The 27,569-nt window shown below is 40.3% G+C and overlaps 1 protein-coding gene across 6 annotated transcripts in view; it reads right to left on the bottom strand.

Moving 5' to 3' along the window:
- The window catches only part of ARMH3 (armadillo like helical domain containing 3), a 106,316-nt gene that overhangs the window by 68,995 nt on the left and 9,752 nt on the right, over nucleotides 1-27,569 (bottom strand). For all 6 annotated transcript variants that reach the window (XM_090145377.1, XM_031597619.2, XM_090145381.1 and 3 more), the window contains exons 9-20: nucleotides 23,067-23,123; nucleotides 22,025-22,068; nucleotides 20,328-20,388; nucleotides 19,700-19,746; nucleotides 19,206-19,281; nucleotides 16,335-16,428; nucleotides 13,483-13,584; nucleotides 10,399-10,457; nucleotides 9,031-9,096; nucleotides 7,902-7,971; nucleotides 6,434-6,494; nucleotides 3,555-3,643 (exon numbers count right to left, since the gene is read on the bottom strand). In XM_090145377.1, coding sequence (XP_090001503.1) covers nucleotides 3,555-3,643; nucleotides 6,434-6,494; nucleotides 7,902-7,971; nucleotides 9,031-9,096; nucleotides 10,399-10,457; nucleotides 13,483-13,584; nucleotides 16,335-16,428; nucleotides 19,206-19,281; nucleotides 19,700-19,746; nucleotides 20,328-20,388; nucleotides 22,025-22,068; nucleotides 23,067-23,123 — 826 coding nt within the window. The remainder of the gene's footprint in view (nucleotides 1-3,554; nucleotides 3,644-6,433; nucleotides 6,495-7,901; nucleotides 7,972-9,030; nucleotides 9,097-10,398; nucleotides 10,458-13,482; nucleotides 13,585-16,334; nucleotides 16,429-19,205; nucleotides 19,282-19,699; nucleotides 19,747-20,327; nucleotides 20,389-22,024; nucleotides 22,069-23,066; nucleotides 23,124-27,569) is intronic.

Raw genomic sequence — 27,569 nt, 5'->3', positions numbered from 1 at the left:
CTAGCTATTACAGCATTATTCACTATTATACATATTTTCATGTGATATACTCTTGCCATTTTAAGTCTATATTAGAACTGGTTTTCAGTTTCTTTAAAAATGACTTTTACTTAAAGCAAACCATAGCAACTGCAAAGAAGTTACCTGTACCCTCTAAGCTCAGAGCAAATTGCTCAAGCATTACTAATTTTGAGGTGGGAGAAGTTGAAGAAATGAGGTATTTTTATATAAAAAGCTTAAATGACTCATGAAAATTCTTTTGGCATAGCTTATACGTGCTTGACAACAAAAACATATATAGCACCTTCCATCACCCAAGAGCTGTACATACTGCATAAGAAAGAGTTCAACAACTAAAACTCAACCTCAACTCTATAACCAGCAAAACCAAACTCTCACATGACTTAAGCAGAGCTCAAGAAAAACACTGGACATAACATGGTATTTCTGAAAGTAGGGAACTGGTTGTTACCAAATAAAGTTTTCTCGTAAACACTATTAAGTACCTTACACTTGACATCCAATGAATTAGTTGTTCTTTAAGTATCAGCTATTTGGCATAACAGCCCTGCAAACTGCCCCACATATCCACACAGGAGCAAGGAAACAGCCATATCCATGTATGGTTTCTGACTTAGCCAAAATTTCACGCTAGTCACCAGAAAGGGTATACAGTCACAGAAGAAAAATCTGAAAAAGCTCAAAACGAAGAGCCATGTACCAACCACAGATGACTGAATTGAAAATAATAAACTGCTAACATGTTAAGTAGGAGCTAAGATCAGGAGTATTGCAGACTGCACAAGCAGCTGGGTATGTATCTCGTGTGATGCCAAGCATGCGGCTCCACTGCTTTTCTCTGCACTCTTTGCAACATAAATCAGAAACAGAAGGGCAGAAACTTGCCCCAAGTTCTGCTGGCATTCCATACTGAAGACAGAGATGCTCTTCCTTTATGGGTGCTATGTAGCACATGACACGAGTGGTTTTCCTTAATCAGAGAATAGAACCAGCAGTTGAGCAGAAGGCTCTATAGATTGCCACTGCTTCCACCTACAAACTCTCAATTCCTCCACACTCCAGACTTCCACCTCATCCCAAAGTATTCCCTTTGTCTTTTTCTCCCACTCAGTTTTCTACATGAAACAACTCTCCTCACATGCCTAGTACAATCCTTTGCCTTCTTTTCAAGGCTTTCACACACATTCCCTTCTCCTCCTCTGTTCCATCCAGTTATGCAGAGGACTTCCATGTTGCAATCACTCATGCTACACAACAAGGGCTATGCTCCACTTGTCACAAACTTGCCATTCAAGAAGACAAGCGTGGGCTTGAAGACCTGTAAAACATGCCTGATGGAGCACCTGAGATCTCAGACCTTACAGTGAGTGCATGGATGTTCCTTTTCATTTGTTCATCCAGCAGTGACAACGAATCTGTCAGTCCAAAGCAAAAGCCTCAAGGTGAATATGCTCACATACAGCATAGAAATGAATGCATAAAGTCTCTGTACTCTGTTTTGGCATCGTCTGACAGATTGATCAACACTAGAAAAATACCCGTTCTTCCACATCAAAGGCAGCAATGTCCTGGGGAATCGATGAGGAGCCTTGACAGATCTCAGTAGGGATAAGAGTTAATTATGAAATATATCTCAAGACAGAGCAGGCAATTAGCATTTATATTCAGCCTTATACAGCACTCTAGAAACACACACCTGGAGCAGACAGGATGTGCACTTTTACAGGGGCACATAGCAGTCAACACAAGACCTTTCCAGCCTGTATGAACCACCTAGCAGCTGCTGAAGAATCTCAGTTCACTTCAACATCTTATAGGAAAAGAATCTGAAACACTGTAACTTACATCTGTAGGAGAGGATCTCTGAAAACAAACAGAAATCTACACTAAGTGTGGAGCTCTTCAGCTACATCAGCTGCACAGACATTCTTGGTCTTTCACCGAACCTTGATCAGTCAGAGCTTTTTATACAACTACTTTGCTTTCCAAGCATGTGCAGTACCTAACATTTCCTAGGCACTTCACATTTCCCAAGCACTATGCAAACACCTACAGCTAATTAGAGACCATTAACAAGAACATCCCTGTATACTGAATTTCAGTGTTTTGCAAGGATTTTTCTTTTTTCCCCTAAAATAGGGAAATTCAAGGATTGAAAGATGCCAAAAAGCGTACCTTCATGGAGAAAACCTTATTTTGGGATACCTACAATGCCAGTGTGTATGAAAGAGCCAGCTCACCCTGGCCAAATAGGACTGGATCCAGTTTGCCAATAACAGCTCAGAAGATGCTGCACACGCTGTTAGATGCCATTTCTATTCACAGCATACATCTACGTTGTACATGCTCTTCCCCTGAACTAGGACTATGCTTCAGCCATGCCTCTAGGGGCTCTGTTCTAAAGAAAGCTACAGAAAAGAAATCACTAATCCCTTAATTAGGAGCACCCACTTCACCTTCTACAGGAATAATTCAGGAAGCCTGAATAGGCCACATGTCACATAAGGCAAAAATTTAATAACTGAACCTGATTCAGATTTTGGTTTATTTCTCTGTACCTACACTCAGCTGTGCAAAGCTACTGAAGGGAAGTACTTAGTGTTAATTAAGAGCAGCTTCAGAAGCCACTCATCACCACCTCTTCAAAAGCCTCAAATTTCTGATAGGAGCTGCATTACACCAGCAAGTCGCTGATCCTTAATCTCAAGCACAGCTCCAGGAAAACTCAACTAGGATCACATTCCCTTCAACTTTCATAAACCTCTTGTTTAAGCCACAACAGCTTGGGGATTAACTGTACTTTCCTAGCTGAGCTACTTCAGCTCATAAGGTTAGAAGAGGAGCACACACCATAACCACTAAAGAGTCTGTTACATCTAAGGATCCATTCTGCCACTGTCTTTCACAGACCTCCCACACAATGACTGCATCATAAAACAGTCCTACAGCACAATGCCCATCAAATTATAAGAATAAAGTCAAACCTCTTAAGACTCTCTTAAGGGACACCAGTGGCATAAATCACACTGTCATCAGTGCAAAGGTTAGAGTTGAACACCTCTCTTCCTTCCTACTGACATTTCCAGGTTGCTCTCATCAGCAGGAGAGATACATACACAAAGTTCTATGTACATCCACTTCCTACAGTGGAAAGAAAAAGTAGTATCCACCCCCATTTTACCTAAGAGCCTGCCTCCTTTCTACTCTCAAAGAATTGAGAGAAACACTACTGCATAAAACATTATTTCATTTCTCCAATCAGGTGAAGAGGGACTCAAGTAATGAAGAACAAAGACACTCAGATACCTTGGTGATCATGGCTAGACAAGAAAGTAAATTAGCTACCATTATGATAATGACCTGGCTTTCTAGAAGAGGTAATTTGCATGTAGCAACTAAGCAGTAAAATAAAGATGATTTAACAGAATCGATGCTTGCTGCCTAACCTGACAGCCATAGAATAAGCAGCCATGGCCTCTAGAAAGACAGGCTTTTTATATTTGACTGTCTCTGCAGATGCAGATGCAAAGTACCTGACCAGAGCTCCCTCCAGGTGTAATGAAGCCTCACTCTGCATTTCTTCTGGTAACACAACAGCTTGTGCACAATCTGAATACACCGTCTGGAAGAAAAGAGGGTAAAGGATTAACTGCATTGTATTTCCCAGCAATTTTACATCAAACCTGGAAACACTGCAGAAATCAGCAGCAGCAGCAAAGTAGACAAACAAAAACCCAAACAAAGGAGGATGGGGCTCATGGTTTTGGGCTCCAGAAGGGAAGCAACATCCGTAAGAATGAAGCAGATTAGACCAGAGAAAGAAGCCTGTACACCAGTTCAAGCTCAACATGATTAGGCTGACTACAAATGCAAGATTGCTGTTTGTATTTAAATAATACTTTCCTTGTTGACCTTGCCTGAGGACCTCATAAGCTCTACAAAAGGAGTTAGCCAACTTGCAGGCCTTCCTATGTATGAGGGTACAGCTACCAGATTTTGGAAAAATCCAGTCATGATGGAGCTTCTTAGCTTCTTTGGCCCAGCTGACAAGGCTAAAGGAACTTACACAACGAAACTAAAACTGCAAGACTTTCAGTTTACTTCAAGCTTAAGTATGAACTTAGAAATGAGCAAGCAACACACCTACAAGGTCTGAAATCTTTCAACATAAAGCTACATACTCGTGAATTCTCCAAATCCTAAAGGCTTCTATAGAATAGAGTGTTTAAATAAACTCTTAGGTACACAATCATATTCCAAAACCAAAAGAGAATTAAGTATACAACACCGAGTAAAATTGCTAGCATTTACCACCATTACAGACAACATAGAAAATATATTCAAATCTGAGTTTGTTAGACCAACCTACTTTAGTTATTGACATTTAGAAAAAGAGAAGGAAGAGTTCAAATGAGAAAATTTCCTCTTTTTCCCCTCAAATTCTTATTTCTCAAAAACATCTCATTAATATGAACATCTCTGAAAAGACACTACAGAGACACTAAACATCAGACAAACAGAGAAATCAAATCAAAAGTTTTTGCATAGTAGTTGTTCAAGATGAGGTGAAGAGTTCAAAACAAAGCTTTAAAAAGCCTTAATAATATACAAATGGTATATGTTCATCTTTTCAGACTCTTAGATGATCCCAAAATTATGATGATGGGTTAAGGACTGAAACTCCTAACTTCAGAGGAATAAAGGTAAAATCATTGATGATAGCTGAGCATCACATTAAGTGCTGTATTACAAATTGGATTCTTGTAAATCCAACCAAGAAAAGAAAGTAAAAACACTATAGCATAGACAGCCATCTTGAACAGCAACAGCTCCGCAGAGACAGCTACTTCTGATGTTACCTGCTTCCCACTTATGTGTCTGCCTGGCTTTAAGACTAGAACTGGCCTCTTCAAAAGAGCCATTTAAGGCAATGGACCAGCGCGAATCAGGCAAACACTGAAACATTTATTTGTAATTACAACAGTGTTACTGCAAAATACTCTGCTGACATATTTCAGCACTGATACACAGTCGCATATAGATTTCCAGGTGAAAGCAAGGCATGGAAAAAAAAAAAAAAAAAAAAAAGATGAGGAAGGGCATAGCAGCCCTAGTAGTCCTGCCTAAGGGGCCAGAGCACCAGCTAAAGCTCTACAGACTCCCAGACCATAACACTTTAGTGTGGAAGTTGCATCCATTCTGGTAGGGTGTCCTTGTTTATTCAGCTTTACACTAAGAATTCATAATATATGTGACAGATAAAATAACACCTTTAGTCAAAGGAACCTGGATTTATCTTTTAAATATTAATATGCCCTCCATTGAGCAGCTTCATAGTCACCTTTAAAGTGTAATGCAGACAAATATGACACTATTTGTGCATTCAGAACACCCACTTTCTCTGCAATAACAGTGTCTGGTATGGGATGGTTTCAGACAGAAATGTAGTGTAAGGACTGCACAAATATGCCAAAAGGAATGGATACAGATGTCTACTGATGATTGCTACAGCTCATTATACTCACTCTCAAAGGGTTTCAAGATGTGACCTTACCTTTAAGCCCAAACATTTCACATCTTTCTTGTGAAATCTCAATGCGCTACCTATCTACAATTAATTCTGTTATTGTCATTACAAATATATTTCTCACAAGTGTGTAATTGAACTATATAACCCTTGCAAAGGCCCTGCAGTTCTGAGGTTATCTGAGCAAAATTGGAACATGTTGAGAAGCCACCTTCAAGGATAACAGCCCAACTATCTGTATCTCTTCTACAGTATACAGCGTTGCTCAAGTCTGAGGGAAATTCAGTACTCTATGAACAGCAAGAACAAAGCCAATGATCTGCCTAAACCCTATTTCTGCCCTTCAGGCCAAATCAGAACAAAGCATTCTAAGAACCAAAGTGGGACACAGCAAGTGCCCCGTCCTCCTCTCCCTTTCCCCCACTGTTAAGTTTTACCCTGACAAACTAGCAAGCTATTTCAGGCTTAAACCTCTTTTCCACTCTCCACATTGCCTGCCAGGCTTCACATCAATCATCCTTTTTTTTTTTCCCCCAACTCCCAAAACTGTCTTTTCAGTTTCAAGACCAAAACTCAGCTTCTGGGAAGCAGGGATTCTTGCAATGAATGCACATTATGAAGCTTCTTTCAGATTGAAAAGCTCTTTGTATTTGATCAAGTAGATTAGGAAATCAGCCTGAAAGGTGGAAATTCATTTTGCTTTCAAATTTCCTGGCACACAGAGCATTTCAAAAGTAGAAAAAGTTGCTGGAAGAGTTCATGAAAAGCCATCCTGCTCTCCACCACCCACAAAATGTTATTTCAGCCAGAAGACTGTTACATGACTAGAATTCCATCCAAATTCAAACTTCGAACGAAACCAGGAGACATCCTACAGATACTTACATGTAGAGATCCATGGGAAATTCTTTCATCATATGTGTCACAATGAACTCCACCATTAAATCTGATGGAAAAGAAAATGATAAAGTAAGTAGTGAGCTAGCCACAGTTAAATTCTAATAGACAGTGAGGAAATCAAACTAATCCCTACCACCTTTCCTACCAGCCAATAGTCCTGCTTAGAAGAAACACACTTTAATTTTTCTTTTGATGAAGGAGAACTAGACATCCTCTGGAATGAAAAAGTATACTGAAAACTTAGGGCATGTTTTCCACCAGTACTAGTCAAATGAAGAATACACCATGAATCCTGATGCTTGGAATTGCTCTCATATTTCAAGCCCTGTCACTAGTGGAAAAGTTCTTTGAGAAGCACGTTCTAAAAAATTATTCTCATCAGAAATAACACACAACAAAGAGGTTTACTTTCAGAGAAGATCTTACCGAGAATACCTATTTATCATCAAAATATATTCTGAAGCAAGTACATCTAGGCTGGTCTTAACACAGACTACAGTTCTGCTTAAGACTCCTTCAGCAAATAAACAAAAAAATGTCTCTAAGTTATCCCACTGTGAGCAAAGAACTCAAAAATACAATTGAAAAAGAGAAGTTACTACAGTTCAGCCAATAAACACTAATCAAAGATGTGTTCTCACTTCAGCATAAAATGCTTAAGCTGTGCCACTGGTAACAACTGGGAGACATTACCTCAAAGGGTCCTAATAGCCCAGAAATACGACTGAATAGTGACAAAAAATAAGCCCAGGGCAAAAGTACATGGTATCTGGGAAGTCTAGAATGATTCATTCCCTATTTGTTCCACCGTGCCTTCAATAAAATGCTTTTGAAAATGCTGGACTCCAAGACTGCTTCCATTTCATCGGGCTTAAAAGCCAGCCTCCATCTATCTCTGTATCCATTTATACTTTTGGCCTCTGTGGCAACGAGTCTCATAATTTTATCATTCACTGTGTGAAAAGCTTTCAGCTGTGCCTTCATCCACAAGCAAAACCAATCCTTGATACTGACAACCCTATTGTGGTTTTTTTTTTCCCCTCAGAAAAGGCTAAATGCCCAGTAAGACTTCCTCAACAAGCATTTGTCTTCTCCATAGGTTTGTTCTCATTTCACCATCTAGATGGTACTTGTGACCAGCTGTCACTACCATCACTTAAAACTCTGAATTTATTAATCATCTGCCCTCCCTACTGCTACATATTCAGGGCCGATAGGCTTCTGCAAAACTTACTGCAAATGTACACAGGGTTTCTTGCTACAGAACAGCAATCTTGGACTTAACTTCTCCATGAGGCAGCCAAGTAGAGAAATGGACCGTCCGTTGCTGGAAATCTTACTTAACTGCCTTAGTTCTAAGTCCATCCACCCCTACTCTTAATCTACACATCTATTTCTGCTGCAGAACAAAAAGATTCTTCAGGAAGCACGTGGGCACTCTAACACTACTCACCAAGCACTGCACACACCAGCGGGCGACAGGGCAAGTTCTTGTCTGCTGCTTTCTTCCTATGCCTCATCGGCTTCAAACACACAAAGATGAAAAGAAGTCAGAATAAGCCTGAAGTGCCATTCTGTGTATTATTGTATTTTTCATGCAAATGCCACCATCAGCACAGATTCCCTCTGTCTTTTTCTCTGACTGCTATCTCACTTATATTAGTTCTGAAGGCCACAAATGAAATAAAATAATTTTGCTTGCTTTTCAGCACGCTGACCACCAGGTTTTTGTTATTCTAGGTGTGTAACTACAGGGCACTGTTATATACCAGAACAAAAAACATCACATAGCAATTTCTTTCCCTTGAAAACCTATCGATTTGCTCCTGACTCGGAAGTCTGATCTGCATTCTTAATAGCACATGCAGTATCAAATGGCTTTGGCTTTGACTGCAGTAAACCAGAAAGGCTAACAGGGCAGCAAGTTTGCTGTTAAGTGGGAAAGACTAGCACCCTCACACTATGCTTATTTCTATCTTGGATTAGTAACACTTCCGAACACTGTTCCAGTGTCAGATGAGGTGGCAATCACCAGCACCATAAAAACAGAATGCATCAAGTCAGGAGAAAGACTCAGTTACCCCTGCCTACAAAGCCCCATGAGCTAGATAAGGACACTTCCTCCACTGATACCTACAGGAAAAACATACAGAAAACATGTTTTCCTCTTTGAAGCTGAATCCTCCACCCTCAGGAGAAAGCATAAGCCAAAATCAGAGAACTCAATGCAACTCCAACTGGCTATTAATATATCATATGAGGACCAATGCTTGCTGAAGGTTAAGGCAGAACATTCTCTGTATCGCAGATTTCCTCAGAGATCTCATAGTACACAGCTCTTCTCCAGCTACATAGGTCTCCGAATTCACAACAGTGCAACCAGCTCTTTATCCTTTGAAGGAGTGAGACATTCTGGGAGTGATTTTAAAATCATCCTCCAACTGCTGCATTTCTGACAGCACTTCCACATGCCTTAGCAATCTAGGTTAGATATATATGACACAGTTTTCAGCATACAGGGACTTGAATCCCATGCTCTCATCCCAAAGAGAAAAAGCAAAGCATCCACAGGAAAAACTCACCATCCTGTGGAGGTTTACTCGAAAATTCATGTTGTCATCATGGAGAAAAGCATTAGCATATTGATCCTATTGAAAAGAAGAAGAAAAAAAAAAAAGGAAAGAGTGATGAATAAAAAACTACCTGCCCACTAACTTCCACTTGCCTCTCAACCCACATGTGTTTCAGTGCAGAGCTCCCAGTGAGCAGCTATAAAGCTGAAAACACCCTCAAAACCTCCTCTTATTCACAGGCATGCCTTCAGTCCCACAAAGGCAAAATCTTCCTGATCTCAATTCCACGTCACTCTGCACTATTTGCTATTTTCTTCAAGGTCTATTTTCTGTTCTATTTCTTTGCTCATCAAAACTATAGACTGTACATGCTACAGCACCAAGATTTTAACAAGTGCTATATAATGCACACAAGTCCCTGTAACTCTATCCACAAAGGTTTCTATTGTTTTTTTGATGGAGCCATCATGCCAGAAGTCCCTGCACGCATGTGCTAGCAAGTGGGTTGATCAGCTGTCCCACCCTTCAGGCAAAACTTGTTTCAAGCCCAGCTACAAATCAAACTATTACTCCAGGCAATGCACATTCAGATTAGGTATTAAATACACTCTCTAATATCAAAGCTGAAGCATGCCCCTGATACATAGAAACAGCATTTCTTATATTATCTACGTGCCCACCTGAAGAAGGCACTTGCATGGCAAAATCAATTATAAATATCAGAAATGCATATGACTGCACCCTGAAGAAACACTACTTCAGAATTCTCAAGCTGTCTATCAATATCATTGCTTTTTATTCTTTGCTAAGAATGAAAGGTCTTCACTTGCAAGCAAACAAAATGCAAATGCCCCACAAACTCAATCACCATTCAGGACAAGCCATTAGCCAGGCCACTATTGTCTGTTTCCCATAAGACTGGAGCACCTTCACCAGGACTGCTGACACAGACTGCTGGTCTCCTCATTCTACTGCCAGCTTTCCTACCATTCTATAACTGTAACACTCTTTCAGACTTATAAAACCCTTCTCTAACAGATAGGATACAGCACTGCCCATGATTACCACAAGCACCACACAGAGGAAAGACATTCACACAATCATCTAAAAGCACTTAATAGCTAAGTGAGACAGGCTTAGGTTCACTGTTTTCTCTCTTTGTTCCTGAGTTGGCTAAACCAAATACGATGATCCAATTTTTAAGTATATTTTAACAGTATTGCATCAGATTTATCAGCAAAACATTATGTGCCTGAGGGTCTCATTACTAACAGCCACTTTAGATCTTCAGCTCCCAGTGAACAGGAGGCAGGGGATGTGCATGCAGACAGGGCCTTGAAACACACCATCTGCTGAAGAGTCTCGCAAGAAACCTACCTCTGCTATGCATGTCAGGATAATCAGACACAGCTTGCCACTGTGTAGCCGGTGCTCATCTGCAAAGAAGGAAAAACAATTCCTGCATGAGCCATACAAACTTGGCAATGCTGAAGAGTGAGAAGGCTTTTGCACTAGGAGAGTTTTAATGCTTGTTCCTCCACAACAGCTAATAGTGTAGGTACTCCCCACTGGGCACTCACCCTCCAGCCTGGACACTAAATCCTATAAAGTCTTCCCCACTATTTCTGTGAACAGTCAAGATTCTGATTTGAATCTCCATCACCACTGTAAATATCAATGAGGCTTCTTTCTCATTCAGTTTTACTTTCACAGATATTCTATATAAATGGTGTTAATCACTGCCTGCCTGCCACACTGGATATGTACTTTTTATGTATACGTACTCTCTAAGGTAAGATGGAGAGATATCAGTTTTGCTGTAGGTTATGAAACAAACCAAGTTTTGGTAGAGGCAAAGCACAGGAGAACAAGCATGTTGAGAATTCATGCCCTGAACTTTAACCCCACTGCTGACAGACATGACCCAGTTTGCCCTATGTAAAGCCATGAATGAATGATGTCTGCAAGGACTAAACATTTTAAGCCAGAGGAGTCCCACCCTGCTCATGTCCTGCAACCAGCAATTGAACTATGCTGATTTCACCTTGCTACACTGAGTAAGAGGAGAGGAATATTGAAATGGGAGTGTTAAAAATCTTTCCCATGTCTCTTTATCTCAGCTTAAATGAGTAAGTGAAAAGTTTTCTATCCTAGCAAAGCAGAAAAAATGGCTTCAAAGAACTGTGATACACTGGAGCCTTGTTATTTTCCTATCGTAAAGCCTCACTGTATATTTCTGTAGGTGCTGTTAACACCTCTCTGGGAACAATGCTGTAAAGGCTCCTGTTCCACACTAAGTACTCTGCCTTCAGCCAACATGTTGTGAAGATCATGCCATTTTCAGCAGTTATGGGGCAACCACACAGGCAGTTACTCGCACAAATGCTCTGTACCTTCACAGCACTCTTCATTAAAGGAACAAAGCAGACCACTTCCCACAGGGAGATGTAGCAGTATGAACCCTATTTTACAGATGGGGAAAAAAAAAATAACACAGCTTTTGTTTCTCCCAATGCAGCTGCCTCTGACTGGCACAAGAGAGAAATAGAGAGGAGGATCTAGCAGAATGCTGTCTATTAAATTATGCTCTCTGGGATAGAACTGGAACAGCTGCCTGGTCCTGGAAGTGGAACAAACCAGTCTCCTCTTTGTGTTCCCACCTGTCTCAAGACAGAGAGAAAATAAAATTCTCCTTTCCCCCCCTTGCTACTATACTGTTGTCAAATGCTTTCTTCTATGCAAGAAAAAAAAGTTAGGCAGAACCCAATATATCCTTACTAGAATTAATAGGCAGCGGTTTGGAAGGCACATGATTGATCAGTAGAACTACTGATACAAACTGCCATCTGTCACAGAGGCAAGGACATTGTCTATCAGCCACACAACCTTCAGATGTTTTACATACTAGCACCAAGGTAGAGAAAGAAGCATCGTACCCTGTCACATAACAGAATAAACTCATCTTGAATTGACTTGCTTAGCAAGAACCTCTATCAGATCTCATTCCATCTGAAACTAATCTCATCTGGCAGTTCCTGAGGACCAATGCATATTTCCCATACTACAGTGACTAGTAAGTGCAACAGTTAAATTTAAAAACATGAAATTGTTCCATAGACTTGGATCAGCAAGAGAAACCCTGAAATAAGCAAATGAGAATAATTAGAGAGCTGGTACACCTCCTCATGTGTACAATCTACAAAAAATGACTGAACAAAGATTGAGGTGGTTTAGTTTAAAGACAAAAGCAAGAGGAAACATGAAAGCAGACTTCAAATACATAACGGTTGTCACAAAGAAGAAAGAAATTATCCATTCTCTATATCCGTCTCGGGGAAGATAAGCAGTAATTAATTTAAATCACACTAAAGAACTTAGGATGCACCTGAAGCTTTTTCACAATAAGAGTAGTTAAACACTTGAATAAATAGTCTAAAAATTATGCTCCTCTATCAGCATCTTATTCAACCTGTTAGCAACAATTCTCAGAAAAAACAGAGGTAGACCTGATTCTGCCTTGGTTTTGAAGGACATGCTAGATACTGCCATGAAGTGCTTTTTAGTCCTAATTTCAATTATTCACCTTTTCCTCAAGTAGCTTGCATACTGAACAAGAACAAGACTGCTAGAAACAACTTCCTGCAAGTTTGTGCACAAGAAAACTCTCCTGTACAGCATGTTCTTTCACAAACGTTTATCATGTTCAATAATCAAGGTATCATAGTTCTACAGAAGTCTTCCTACTTTTCTTCAGCTATTGTGTTTAACTTAAAGCAGTGTAAGTTGGCAATGGGCTGAAATACAGCAAAAAAGATCACTTGTTATGTTCACGCTGTGGTCCTGCCCTACAATCACTGAGCACAAGAGGATCCTCAGGTAGCAGAGCACCACCAAGCTTCAACTCCAGCAACACGAGATGAACACCATTCCAAAGTGATCAGAAGAAACAAAAAGCACAGTATGGGAACGTATCTCATCAAGCAAATGATTGTCAGTACAGTGAAGATCACTGCTGCCACATTTATAATTAAAGATCTGTCTGTTTGACCAGCAAGTACCAAAGGACAAAGACAATATTTCCTTCCAATACTGATCTTTGCCTCATGTGTCAGACTAAACATTCTCTAAAATATAGTTATCCAGTGCAAGATTTCTCCTCTCTGAGCAAGGGTTTGAAATCAGATGTGCTGACAACTCCTGCACAGGGAAAGGCTTGGTTATTACATACTGTTATTATTATTACTACATTCTTCCCATTGTTGACTTCTCTTCTGTTTGCGTTCATTCTCTCCTAGTCTTACATAACTGTTATCTCACAATAAGAAATCGTTTAGTTTTCTCAGAAGGTTTAACCTTCAGTCATCCAAAAGGACTGCAGTTGGCTTCTATTTCTGGAGATGTGTTCCTATGCCCTCCCCATTTCAAGAAACAATGCTTGCTACATCAACAGAATTTATTTACCTTTTGTGTCCTGCATCACAATGGAGCTGTACTTCAAGAAGGTTATCAGCAAGTTGCTAGTTTGTACATCAGCATCCAAAGGTAGCTCTGCAGAGCTTATAACTGGAACAAAACAGATAAGACACACTTACCCTCCACAAACACAAAACAGAAGTATGCAGAGAACAAAGTCACAGACTCATAAGTCTGGGACAGAATCAACTTATCTATAGGGTCACCTGAGTTCTTCATCCTACTATATGATCACCCAGCAAAGATTTTGTTTTGAAGACTGGTACTACCCCAAAAATCTTTTCTCCTGCCCTAAGGGTAGGAGATGCTCTGCAGTGATATCCTTCTCTGTTCTGCTCTAGTGACTTCAGGAGAGATAAATTCGCTATTTTAGCACTCATCAATTTTCCTAACCTAGGGAGCTCAAGATATTCTCACCAATACCTAATTAGATCCCATATGTAATTCCACATAAGAGAAAAGGGTTTGATTTAACAGTGTATTTTACAATTCAAGATTTAAACCTCGTAACCCTGGAATGACGTAAATAAGGTTAGTTACCCCGGAACCAAAGGATATGCAGGCACAGGAGGATGCAGGGGATGAGCCAAGAGTAAAATGCAGGATTCTTAGAACTGAGCACTGAGAGACCCACTGCACAGTAAATAAAGGTTCTCATGGAGCTCAGGATTACACAATCCCCTTGAATACAAAATTGTAGCCCTTGGAAACAACAGGCCAAATAGATCAATGTAACCTTGCTGTTCAAATCACATCAAAGAAATGATAATGGGGCTTTTAGCTTCTGAGGGCTGCACATCCCCAAGCATGAGCTGTTTTGGTTCATTCAATCCTGAAACTGCAGCACAACTAACATGTTGCTAGCATGGTCAGTTTGTTGGCAAAGTCCAAGCAATGACACTGAAAACTCTTTAACTCCCAGTGTTACGAACAGCTCGAGGAATTAACTAAAAAACTGGAAAAAATGTATTTATATCTCCAGCACATCCTTCCAAAGCTGTTACAATGAACACAATGAATGAATATTTAACAACAGTAAGTAAAGTGACATTTAGAAAACTATGGGGACAGGCACACTTGATTTACATATTATGGATTAACACTTTCAAGAAAAAGTCTCATTTAAAGAAGAGGAAATCACTCTGAAGATCACATCACTGCCTACCCAGGTTCATGGCACAGACACTGTATTTTTTACCCAAACACTCTGAAACTTAAAAAGGCTTTAATTGACATTAAAGGCTTACAACCATAGAAATTTCAAACCAGAATATGAACCCATTTTTAATTCCAGTCAGCATTAAAAAGTGCCTGAAAATCAGACGAATTTCTACACATTGCTGAAACTTAGAAATAATTCAACCATGCTTTTATTCTTTCAAATGCATGAAAAATAAGAAAGCAATCTTTTCATTCCGAAGTCAAAATGCCTCTTACTAACTCTCAGCCACAGGCAAGTTTTAAAGCTGAGTTGCAAGACATGAGAAAATGAGGAAAATTCTGACATACCTTTAAAATAACAGCAGTACTAAAGAAGCACCACTCAAATATAACTACGCTGAGGTCAACAAAAACCAAAAATAATAATAATCACAGTGTAGAGATCATCAAGGTGACAGCTAATACAAATAAGGAATGCTTCCTGGTGTAATTCCTGCACGCTAAGATCAATTCCAGTCCTTAAACTTAATAACCTTGCATGCAGAAGGAAGCCTCAAGCTCCTTAACATCACTGCCTCTGCTGAAAGCAGGATGGAGTTTTTGCTTTGCTTTTGTTTTTTGGTAAATAAATTAAAAAAAAGAGAGAGAATATGAGCAAGCTGTAGATGTGGTTAAGCATCAGTTCTTTCAGTTGTATAATACAGCGTGGGTGTGGATACATTTGCAACGTACATGTTGAACACAAGCCTACAAAATGCCCGTCCCTCTACATTTTATGTTGCACAAAACGTGTAGCACACAAGCACAGGGAGACTTGAGACATAGGGAGCTTTTTAACTGAAGCTTTTGATATCCATGGTAACCAGACAGAACTCATCCACAAGGAGGATCATCTTTAACCAGGATATCAAATGACCTGAATAGCTGATATAGCTAAGTAACCCAGGCTGCTTGGTCCCTTAAACATTTCCAAATTGTGCTCTACTCAAAGTGACTCTATTCTTCCTCTGAATTCTTTCTTCAGATCTATGCCATTAAAGTAGGTGGCCGTTTTATTTCTTCTCTTAAACTGGACTGCAACAATCCATGACAAACAAGAAGGGTTTTATTTTCAATTATTTTAAAAGTACATTTATTTAGGCACATAACATCTCATTTAGATCTCAGCACAAGCAGTCATTTACAAATCCTGAGAGACAAAAGACAACGAGAGGGAGGAATATCTCAACTCCCAGATTGGAATCAAATCCCAGTTAATTCAAAGCTGGGGACAAGTGCATTAATGGCAAACTGCAACTCTCTGCAAATCTGCTCCAATGACAAATAATCCCAGGCAGAGAACCTGACACTAGAAATACTCAAAAGCAAAAGCCTATGTAGTAACAGGTTGGGTGCAACTTCATGCAGATACAGGGACAACACTGTTTTGAGAAGGAACATCAACACAACCTCATTAAGAAATACACAAGGCAAAAGAGAAACTACGCTACACATCTTTCAAACAATTAAAATCATGCCAAATAATATTTCTCGCTTGTGTTCAGTAGGGCAGATCTCCCCAGGAAAAGAACACCAGGTTACATCTGCACCAGACAGACCTCATTAGTTGCTATCTTGAGGAAGTGCTTCGCCAGCTATTTGTTAATTGTTCATCCCCAGGAGATCACTACATTTCTTACCATCCGAAGAAGGCGGGGTGGTTCCAAGTGGAGTGACAGGCGTGGTTGGAATTGGACTTGTTGGTGTTGTCATCAGCCCCATTTCAGGATGGCTCTAACAGAAAACACAAGTCCCAAACATACACAGGTTAATAGCTTCCCTGTGGCTAAGTCACATGGATCACTGCTTGTACTGTTCCACACTCTCACACAACAGACACATCTTCAGTGAAATCTCAGGAAACTTCAAACTCTCCTTCGAAAAGGAAAGCTACGCTTTACAACCTTGGATACCTACAATTAAACTGTAAATCAATTAATTTACTCAGCAAAACATACAAATATATCACAAAGCACTAGCTGTCCCCAACAGACAGATAACATGCCCTTCTCCAGCACAGAAGAGGAAAAGGCAAGCAGAAGTCTACACTGTTTACAGCTTCTCATCACACCAAAGCCAACCCAAGGGTGTGCATTTGAAGTCTTCCTCTACAACCCTTTTATTTCACTTCCTAAAAGCAAATTCTTCTACCCCCTTGCCCTCCACCTGCTCATATTCAAAGATGATAATTTATTTCTTTGTTTCTCTCTGTAAAGCTCAGACACCAGAGGAAAAGAGTGCATAACATAAAGAACACTACCATTATTGATCCTCTCTGCTTCCATCAGTCAGTTACTCAGCCCATTTCATCTTTGCTAATAGTTGCCTGCCTAATTACTGCTTTGACTTTACTCTTTGTAAGCTCCCAGATCCATCCGAAGATGGCAATCTGCCACGCTATTTTAAGTCTGCCTGCCAAGCAGAGCGTCCATTTCATAGGGCAAGTTTTACATAAATGTATCATCTGCCTAAATACATCATCACAATTTCAAAAAGGAAAGAGATATAGAACTACTGGTTTGACATTAGTTCTTTCTTCACAAGTGGATAGCTTCCACTGTCCTTGAATATCTCGTTTTATGAGCAACCATAAATATGTGTATTTTATGGGAAGCACAGACATATACTACACCAGTTAAAGGCAACTGTAAATTACGTGTACTAATTGAAAATTTAAGATCCAGTTTTCCATTGAAAATCTTACATAAAACATGTTTGCTTTCATATATTTTGCTATAGTGTTTACCTTCCCTTTCCCCAAAAATTAACTGTCAGTTAAGAGATAATAGTGCCACCTAGCAGCAAAAACTGAGGACCAACAAGCTAGTAAACACAAAAACAATTAACACTTCAGGCATCATCACAGCTATACCTCAGCTCTCAAAGGAGCAGGTAGTCATTCACACAGTCCCTGTTTCAGCAATGGATACAACCAAGAGCTTTCATCAGCTTTCACGAAGTTTCTCAAAAGACAGTATGCCCTACCTTGACATCTCTTAAAAAAGGGATTACAGGCAATCCACCCAAGAACAACATTAGAACCAAACTTCAATCAGGTCCACTAAACAGTGGCTGCTTCAGCTACCACTTTCACGAATAACTAGCTTATTTTTTCATTATTAATGCAAGAGCTTTTACGCCAGCTGCTCTTTTCCCATTCTCCTCTTATCCCTCTTCTCCCTCAGGGATATCCTGGCCACATAAAGGCCTGAATTGGTATTACACAACTAGAAGCAGAAGTCTCTCGGAGGCAGTTGGAATGAACAACCTGCAAAAAGCAAAGAACTTGAGCGACTTAACCAGCCCCAGAACAGAAGCTTTCTAAAGAGTTCATAGTTCTGCCTATCAGTCTTCTGCCATCAACACCAATGCCAGGAGCTCCCCAGAGGACCACTCCCTCCTTTGTGCCACGTATCTAGCTAGTAGTACATTACACAGAGTCACAGAATCATAGGGGGTGGAAGACACTTGAAGAGATTGAGTCCAATCCCCCTGCAACAGCAGGTTCCCTACAATTGGCCACACAGGTAGGCACCCAGATGGGTCTTGAATATCTCCACAGAAGGAGACTCTACAGCTTCTCTGGGGAGTCTGTTCCAGTGCTCCATCAGCCTTACTTTAAAGTTGTTCTGCATGTATTGCTGCACTCTGATGAGCTGAAGTAGCTGGGGAAAGGCCTTAACTGTTTTAATGTGTTTTTTTTCCCACAGATTACTAGCAGTACTTGAAAAAAACAAAATTACCATACTAAACTGTAATGCCTTCTCAAACTCATCAAGCCATTCCTACAGCCAGCCACAACATCATCATCAGATTAAACAGACTCAGTATTTCTCCCTCATTGCAACTGCCTTTGCAAACTCATATACTGATTATAAAAAGCATCCAGAGCTCTGTGTTCAGAGGTACAGAGCAGCCCCCATTGCTTCTCAGAATGCTGCTACAGCTCTGCTTCTTCACCATAAAAAGCACAAGAAGTGCTCTGTTGTGAGAGCAGTCATTGATCAGTTCCTATGTGAAGGATACCTACACAAACAACAACATGTGGTATGTGCACATCCAGACAGAAAAATTAATACAGCTTGGAGCTGGATCAGCTTCTTTCCCTCATCTCTAATTTATCATGTGTATGAATTGCTCCAATAGTTGTAGCACTCTTACTGCCATAGTAAACTCACTATATCCTCCTTATGGCAGTATGACAAAAACACAGAAAGAACTCTACACAGCCCTTCCATTCAGTGGGAAAAATGGCTCCTAGCACGAGCTGTGCCCTCAACACTTCAAGCATTTTCTGGCAAGGCAGGAAGCATCTCCTAGAAATAAATCCAGTCCCTGGTTTGTTTTTCCATCTTTTGCACCCATCTACATCTGTGACAAGCACCCAGAGGGTGAAAAAAAAAAAACAAAAAAACCCCAAAACTTACCTTTTCACCAATTCAATTACTGACTTTTTAATTTCAAAAGACATCTAATAGAAAGAAAAAGGCAAACATAGTACTGAAACTCACTTGTGCCAGAACTGTAATGAAGTTCCGATTTAAGTGGACAGCTTCATAGAGGGCCAGAAGGATTGCTTCATTAGTTCTGTGGAAAGGACACAGACAAGAGCACAGTTAATTAAGGGCTAACTCCAGATGAGAATCCTGAGAGCAAAGCTTCTGAAAGAATATTTTTTTCCCAACCATTTTAAACTCTGCAAACCACTTTTTTTTCATTATTAGTAGTACTGAGCAGTGCACAAATACATCTATTTTTAGATTTCAACTACAGTCACTGCTCTTCTCCTGCAGAACGTCTTCCTTGTTACTCACTCTGAAGCAATGTTTTCCTCTTCAAAGCCCTTTTCAGGGTAGAGGTCTGCACAGACACAACACACCCTGGTATTTATCACTTGCCCTTTTTATTTGTTTCATTACATTGAAACAGTTCCATGATGGGGAAGATCACGTTGATCAGAGCAGTGAACTGTCACTCATTGTGCAAATAACATCTGTACACTTACTGGACTGATATCTTCTCATCAGCATCTGCTATGAACATGCTGCCCACCTATGGAGAGAAGAAGTATAGCAGAGGAGGAATTTTTGAAAGCTATTCAACAACAAGAGGGAAGACAGATTCAACTAAGCCAGAAGTGCCCTGTGAGATGTGGTCTCATCCAACAGCACAAATGCAACTTACATTCCAAAACCAGTGAAATACAACTGGGGAAGCTCCACAAAGGACAGAACAGGATGATCATATACAAGCACATGTTTTGTTCTTCTGTAGCTGCCCAATGCTTAATCTGTCAGGTCACAGAAAAACTCTGTATTTTAAATCCCAGCCTTGATTGGCCTGTGGTTCTATGAGAGATCACTTCCTGTCAGTGTGCCCCAAAGCACAGCAGTTTTACCCACATCACTCCTGACAGATAGCTGTCATCACTGAACTACTCTTTATTTTCTCATCCAGACAGCAGTATGCTCCTCAGGATACAGTTACCTCAGCTGTATTTGGTTTAGATCATATCAGTGCATCCTTCCTACAGAAATACATTCTAAGCTGAGTTTTTGGAAACTCTCACCCACCTGCTGAACCTTCAGGAAGTCCCTATTTTAAGAATAGGACAACACTGCATCTTTGCTTACCATGTTAGTTAGGGCTGAGAAGAAACCACTCTGGTGCTCCTCTTCTTTATCTTTGTATTGCCTGAACAAAGAAATCAGGATGAAGCTTCAAGCTTAGAAAGGTAACTACAGTTTTCTTCTCTAAATCCCCACACTACAACTTCATCTGATTAGGATGCAGGTGGGAGAAAGTTCCAACATTCAAAATTCCTGTTTAAGCAGCCAGTAAAAGAGGAGGAGAGGATATCAAAATATCTGCAAACTGTTCAGGGATAAAGTGAGGGTGCTGAAAGATGTGACTCTGAACAATGTCTGTGCTGTTACACAGGATATATCCAGCCTGGACTAACACCAGGGGTGTATCAAGTGACTCCAGAAATTTTGTCTTGAACTAACACACAGTATACTACAAACCACGTGAACACAGCCTGTAACTACAGGGTACTTTTATTTCAATTATCATCAGCTAGAATAAACCACACTTAATCACCATGGCCAGGAGAACCCACGAAGACCGTTAGAGAGGTTCAGCCCAATCCTGCCGGATCCTATATTCCTCTCCCCAGAAGATGACAGGTTGAAAGGTGATTCAATGAACTGCTCTGCTGACAGCTGTCTGTTCCTACCTGCCTTACTTCCAGGGCATATTAGAAAGCACAAGGATGTTCCTGAACAGTCTAGTAAGCATGACAACATAAGCAAGCATCAGACCATGCACACAGACATGGTCCAGAAACATGACAGGAGCAGGAGGCCCTTGACTAGACTGGATTTGGAACAAGAAGTCAACAAATATGTTAGGCTCTTTGCTTCAGATGACATTGAAATGGGCTAGCAGAGCTCACATAGCCATTTATTCTGTCTTTCATAAAGGAATCCAACTACACATTCTGCATCATGCAAAGAAAACAGTTCTAAAATTCCAAGGGGAAAGAAAGATAAGCAAACAAACCACAGCCCAAGACAACTTTTGTCAGAATAAAAGAAAGTGAGTGAGTGTAAAACAAAAAACCCAATATGTTTAATATATTTGCACAATTTCTTGACTTGCATAATCTTGCAGGTATATCTGTAACAGTGTACATTCAAATAGAATTAAAAAAACTTCCTGGATACTTTTAGAATTCTTCTGCCCAAAACTTAGGGTTACTCACGTAAAACTGCTACGTGTTGCCAAATTTTCTGAAGAGATTTTTTCTGAGGAAAACTTAGATATTTTGTATTGTTACTTATTAAAGTGACATTGGGAACTTGGAATCCCTCCTGCTGGCTTCCTGGCTCTTTTCTCAGAAAGAGTTATTGCTGCCCACCGCTTGCAAGACTATACATTACCTCTGATCTGGCATGTGAACAGCCCCAGATAATCTGTTTGTAGAGCAGTTTTCAGTTAAATAAGAGAAGTCCCCAGCAAATGATTTATCTTTTCTCCTGGGCCATAAGATTTTACACAAAGTTCATAGAAGTAAAATCCACAACAGGAAAAACATACAATAGAAATTTCCCCCTTCAGCAAAATCTGTCCTGAAGCACAGCTGGTACAGATGTATTTATACTTACAATGACAACAACTGAGCAGAAGTACCTCAAAGCATGAAACTGTTCCCTGCCTCTCCAGCTGCATCAGGACTGGTAAGGGACTAATAAGTTAACTCAAAAAAGTATGTTGAAATGGAATGCAATTAACATGCATTTGAAAACAAGAGATGTTAATGTTTTACCTGTTGTACTCTGATAAAGCCTGGGCAATTACAAGTCCCATTCCCTGCAAGAAGAGTTTTAAAAAGTTTGTAATATAAACTGTAACGCAGGAAAACAAACACTGAACACAAATTAGCACCCCTTCCCTCAAAGATAGCATCATACTATGGTAAGAATTCCCCCTGCAGCTGTTTGAATTAATAAAATACACTTACACAACAAAAGCACAACCTAAAAAAAAAAAAGGCACAAAAATTTAAAGTTGAATATCTATTTATCTAAGTTCAGAGGAGCAAGTTTATTCTGCTTGGGCCACCAGGCATACCTTACTCACTCAAGAAAACTCAAAGTGGCAACAACTCCAGAAGGAAGTGTGTGTTAGAGGAAAGATATCCGAAGGTTCAAAACAAAGGCCATAAACACTAAGGACCTTGTCATTTCTTGTCAACAGCCTCCACCACTCCCCAGTTACTGGTCCTCCCTCTCTGACGAGCCAATTAAATTAACTCAAAATAGTTGCTCTCATCCTTCAGTTAGCACATAGTTCACTTTTACTTCATGCCTAAAGGAAAGTTTCCAAACCCACATCTCTCCTAGCTGGTAGTGCACTGACACTTCTGTATCGATGCTCAAGTACAAAATTTAGGCAGCATCTACAATGTAAAGTATGACTGGGGACTCTTGATTTGGGAGCTACAGTAAATGAGTTAAGGACTTGTAGAAATCTGGTACTACAGCACTGCAGAGCAGATGCCCTTTGGCAAAAGCCATCCTTGGTAAGTGACAGCAAGGAACATACATTTAACAAATGTCTCATAGACCAACCTTAGGATGTTCTTCGCTACCTAGTCTTTTAACCACCCTCATCATTTAACTGATGAACAAACTGTCCAAATCTGGAGTTACCTAACATACAATAGTGCAGAAACCCATCATACAGGTGCTCTTTGCAGCAGCACTGCTCCCAGATCCTCTTTGCACCAGACATTAAGATTGCATTTGTTAACCTCTCACATGGAAAAGCATCCCCAGCAGCACCAAATAATTAAGTCAAATACTCACGTTGAGCGTAGCCTCATCATCTACGATAGAGAGCTTCACAATGTAAGGATTCACTGACTATTCAGCAGCAGGAGAGAAGAAAGAAAGCAAACAGGTTTTAGGTTCAGCTTTCACAGGAAAAGAAACCATTGCTATTATCTTTCAAAGGTTACCTACCCACCTGGGAAGAATTTCCCTCCCATCTCACAAAGCAGAATGCACACAAAGCACCAGAAGTCACATTGCACAGTATGGCTGCTATGCCTTCTCCTTACCTGCTCAGCCAGACAGGCTGCTGATTTCACTGAGAAGAGATGGAGCCTCTGCTCCTTTGCTAGCTGGACTGTCATCACTGAAAGTGGAACAGCTGTCCTGACAGCCTGTTATCAGTGACACACACACGCAGCAGGCACAAGCAGTGAAGCTGGGACTCAACATCACTGTTCTGCTATCTCTCTTCTGCAACACCTCACAAAGATTGCTTAAAGGAAGGAGGACTCAGGAAGGCATGACAACATTACAGACTCATCTGCTGCAGGGTTAGAGCGCAACACTTAACAGCTTATACCACGGAGAGCCAGAAGTCTCTGGAGAATATAAATTCCTTGAACTAAGCTGAACAAAGCACACAGACTCCATCTATAAAGATAAGGCTTAATAATTTAAGGAGCACTTTAGATTAGCAACATACATTTGTTTTTCTTTGTGTCAGTGCAAAGTTAACAAGGTTGACTTGGAACTAGCACAGAGAAAAAAAGATTCTGTCTGTGCAGTAAGTCCAAAATGGATGGGATGAGCAAAGCACAAAGCATGCACTAGATAGAGCCTTACAAGTTAAGCAATTATCTGACTATTAAGCTCAAGGCTAAACAGAAGGTTAAAAATCCGGCTGACCAGAAAACAACACACTCACAATTATTCTGTGCTTTGAGAAAATCAGATTTTCTCTTTGGTCCAGGGAAAAAACTGATCAGAACATCTCAAAGCTCAGTCTGTCACAGGCTACACTATCTGCTGCCTCAGAAAATAACACAAAACTCACACAGAACCCATCTGTGCATGAAGCACACAAAGATTTCCTAGAGGCTGGAGGAGAGGCTCCTATAGAGTAACAATATACGCTTCTTTCTGTGCAACCATGATCTTCTGCCATTTAGTCTGTGTCAATAAAGCAGAAGCAAAATTCAAAAATCTGTATTAAAAATATAGCTTCAAATTCATTCTTTCAAATGCATCTTAGTTTTGCTAATTTTGATCATTATGTTGTTCTCATTATACCATGAGGAGAAACTCAGGCCAAGCCTCTCCATCCCACAGCTCACACAGAAGACTGGTCAACCTGTGACCAATAAAAGCAACAAAGTTTTTCCAGACAACAGACAGCAGGGTTATGGTGGGTTAGGGACAATGGGGATTTCCAAATTCCCAGATAAGCAAACTGGAAGATACTGCATTGACCAATATAAACAGGCTGCCCTGAGACCTCAACATACATTCCATACCATCACAGAATTGATAGTGAGCAGGTTCCTTGTCATCTCCAGCCTGTGAACAGCATCCACTGCCCTCGACTCCCCAAGATGTGTGCTACATGTCATCTGCCTAAGAGCCAGCCGTTCCAGTTACTTCCTGCTCATCTGTGATGAACTTCAAACACCCCCTAAGCCCTCCCCCCCATATTCCCTGCCTGTTTCCAATCCTGTTATCTCAGTTTCCTTAGCTTTCTTCTCACTGGGAATTACTGCAAAATATTTGGAAGCCTAAATTACACCCGCCACTCAGCAATGCATGCAGACACACAACAGCCTTGAAGAGGGGCTGATAGGCACCTTGAAAACTCTAGAGTGTGTCAATGAAGTGGTGACACAAACTTAAAAACTCCGCCTCCAACTGCCTCCAGAAAGAAAATGAAAATATGATCCTCATCTCTTCAGAGGACACACTGCCACCAGGGAGTAAATATTAGAGTACTAAGGTCTTCTCTTCATTGATAAGGTACAGACAACTCCCAGAATGCAGGAATACTCAAGATGTCCTCCATGAGCTCACCACCACTAGACACAAATAAGCTCAAAGAAACAAAGGTGGAAGATGGAGGAGATGATTACCAAGTAATTTCTAAAGGATAAGCTAGTTAAAACCAGATCAGAACCACAATTCCCAAGCAAGGCATGTCATACAAGTTGAGAACTATGTGAAAAAGCACACAGATGTGGCAGAGGGAGCTAGATCTTCCCTGCAACTCTAATGCATCTCAAGCTCTGGCACAAACCTACAGGAAGCAAATTTTTGGTAAGAAAATAAAGCAGAAAAATAAGTTAGAAAAAAAAAAAATCAAGCTACCCATATACAATCTCTAGTTAGATGCTTAACTTTTTTTTTTTTTTTTAAATGTCCATAACACAAATGAAGGCCAGAGTCCACTTGATTATCCCCGCAGGATTTTCCCCCTGAACATTCATTAGGGATGATTCAGCAGCTTTGCCTCCAGCGCTGATGAGGCCATCTCCTCTGCAGGCAAGGCATCTTGCAGGGAACTGGAGCTTGAAAAATGACTCTTTTTGTTAAAGAGAGACATTCAAAATCATTCAAGTTCTGAAAGGGCTTTTATTTTAATAATTTCATGACTCTAGTATTTTTAAGTCTCTTCAGCAACTGCTGGAATCACAGAATCACAGAATTGTAGGGGCTGGAAGGGACCTCTAGAGATCACTGAGTCCAGCAAGGCAGGCCCCCTACAGCAGACAGCTATATCAAGGCAACTAAACATGAAGGGCTGCCTGATACACTATAGCAGACAGACAAGTACAGAAAGAAAAAAAAAAGTTTTCATTCCTTTCTTTTCAGTTCTGTCTACTGATGGACACAATACACAATTCTACTGGAAAAAATTAGCACCTAGATGTTATCTAGGAATCAATCTATTGAAAAGTCACTGTTTGATTTATGTTTTAAGTTGCTATTCTAGCAGACATCTCTTACAACATTGAGAGAAGGGCACAGTGAATTACTCTTTGTTGCAGTGTTTCCTCTGCTTGGCATCCTTTTGAGCAGTTAGTTTCACCATTTCCCAATGTAGTCAACTGTTTAATGCTCCTTTCATGTTTCTCTCACATAGCATCAAGGTACAAAATATTTTCTGAGATATGGAATAGGATTATTAAACCAAGAAGTACAGCTGAAGAGTACATAGTTGTCACAAGTTTTGAGAATGATGAGGTTTCAGATCAGTGACACCTCTTTAAAAGTCCCGTGTAAAGACACACAATTTTTACTTCTAGAACAGAAGTTACTGAGCAAACCAAGATCAGAGCTACGCTGGTAACGAAGACATGGACAGATATTCCCCAGGCAATTGGAAGGGAAACTAGAAAATTATGACTGTGTTATTACAGGCATAGCTTATAGTGTGCGACACTTACAATAGGCCGTGTCAGGCAACTGTCATATAAAACCCTTAGCTGAGTTGGTTTCAACCTTACCTGATAAAATAGTGAAGCTGATTTTTCCCTCACCCCCATCTGCCTTAGGTTGGACTGATTTATTGTCTTTCTGCTTCCTTTTGTAAACATCACCACAAACCATCAGTTGCTTTGGTTGTACAGCTTGAAGTCATCTAGAACATTTCAGGAGCAATGGACCCCAACATTACATGCCTCAGAAAGTTACTGCAAAGAGCAGAGGACAGCTCTTATGTACTCACAGCACACTGCCTTACTCAGGAGATAAACTATAGCACACAGGGAACTTCTCAGGGATGGGATGAGACAGGTCTATCTCTTTTGATCTGAATGTGTAAATGAATACGCTGTAATTAATGAGGAAAGAAGTTACTTAGTACAGGTGGGTTGCAGTTGGACTTGATGATCTTGAAGGTCTTTTCTAACCTGAGCAATTCTATGATTCTGTGATTCTATACTTTGCTCATGAACAAATTAACTAGTTATGATCGTGGACAGATGTAGCAATCCCAATTTCAATTCAGTTTTCCAGCTGCAGGTGCAAAAACTGCAGTGAGAGCCCTGGTCTTCCCACTCTGTCCTCATCAGTAACAATACCCATCAGATTGTTCTCATGGCCCTACGCTGAAACCGCATGCTCCTGCTCCATGTTACCATGGCACAGATTGAACAGTCTGTAGTTCTGGATTCAGACAACACCCACAGGAATGGGAAATTAATAGGAATTGCCTTGTCACTGAGAGTACTCTGTGCCTTCACCTTTTCTCTAAGTCTATCCATAATTCAAAGCAAGCTCTATTACAAAATCACACAAGTTCCCCCTACTCAGTTTTTCAACCAAAGAGAGGATATTCCAGAACTTTTCCACGTTTTCTACCTGTCAACCTACTCAGAGTAAAATATTGCTAATTGCAGGAGTGCGGGGGGTGTGGTAGGGAAGAAATAAAGACCAATCATTCAAGCATCACTCCTCCTGCAAAGAAAAGCAAACACCAACTAGGTGTTTTTTTTTGACATTTGAAGTGTTTCTTTTCAAGGTGATAAGCAGAGCAAAAAAACAGGG

Source organism: Phasianus colchicus, chromosome 8 (genome assembly GCF_987193195.1).
Source record: "Phasianus colchicus chromosome 8, bPhaCol1.hap1.1, whole genome shotgun sequence".
Taxonomy (NCBI): Eukaryota; Metazoa; Chordata; class Aves; order Galliformes; family Phasianidae; genus Phasianus; species Phasianus colchicus.
Note: the sequence above shows the minus strand (reverse complement) of the source record. Positions and strands in the feature narration are given on the sequence as shown.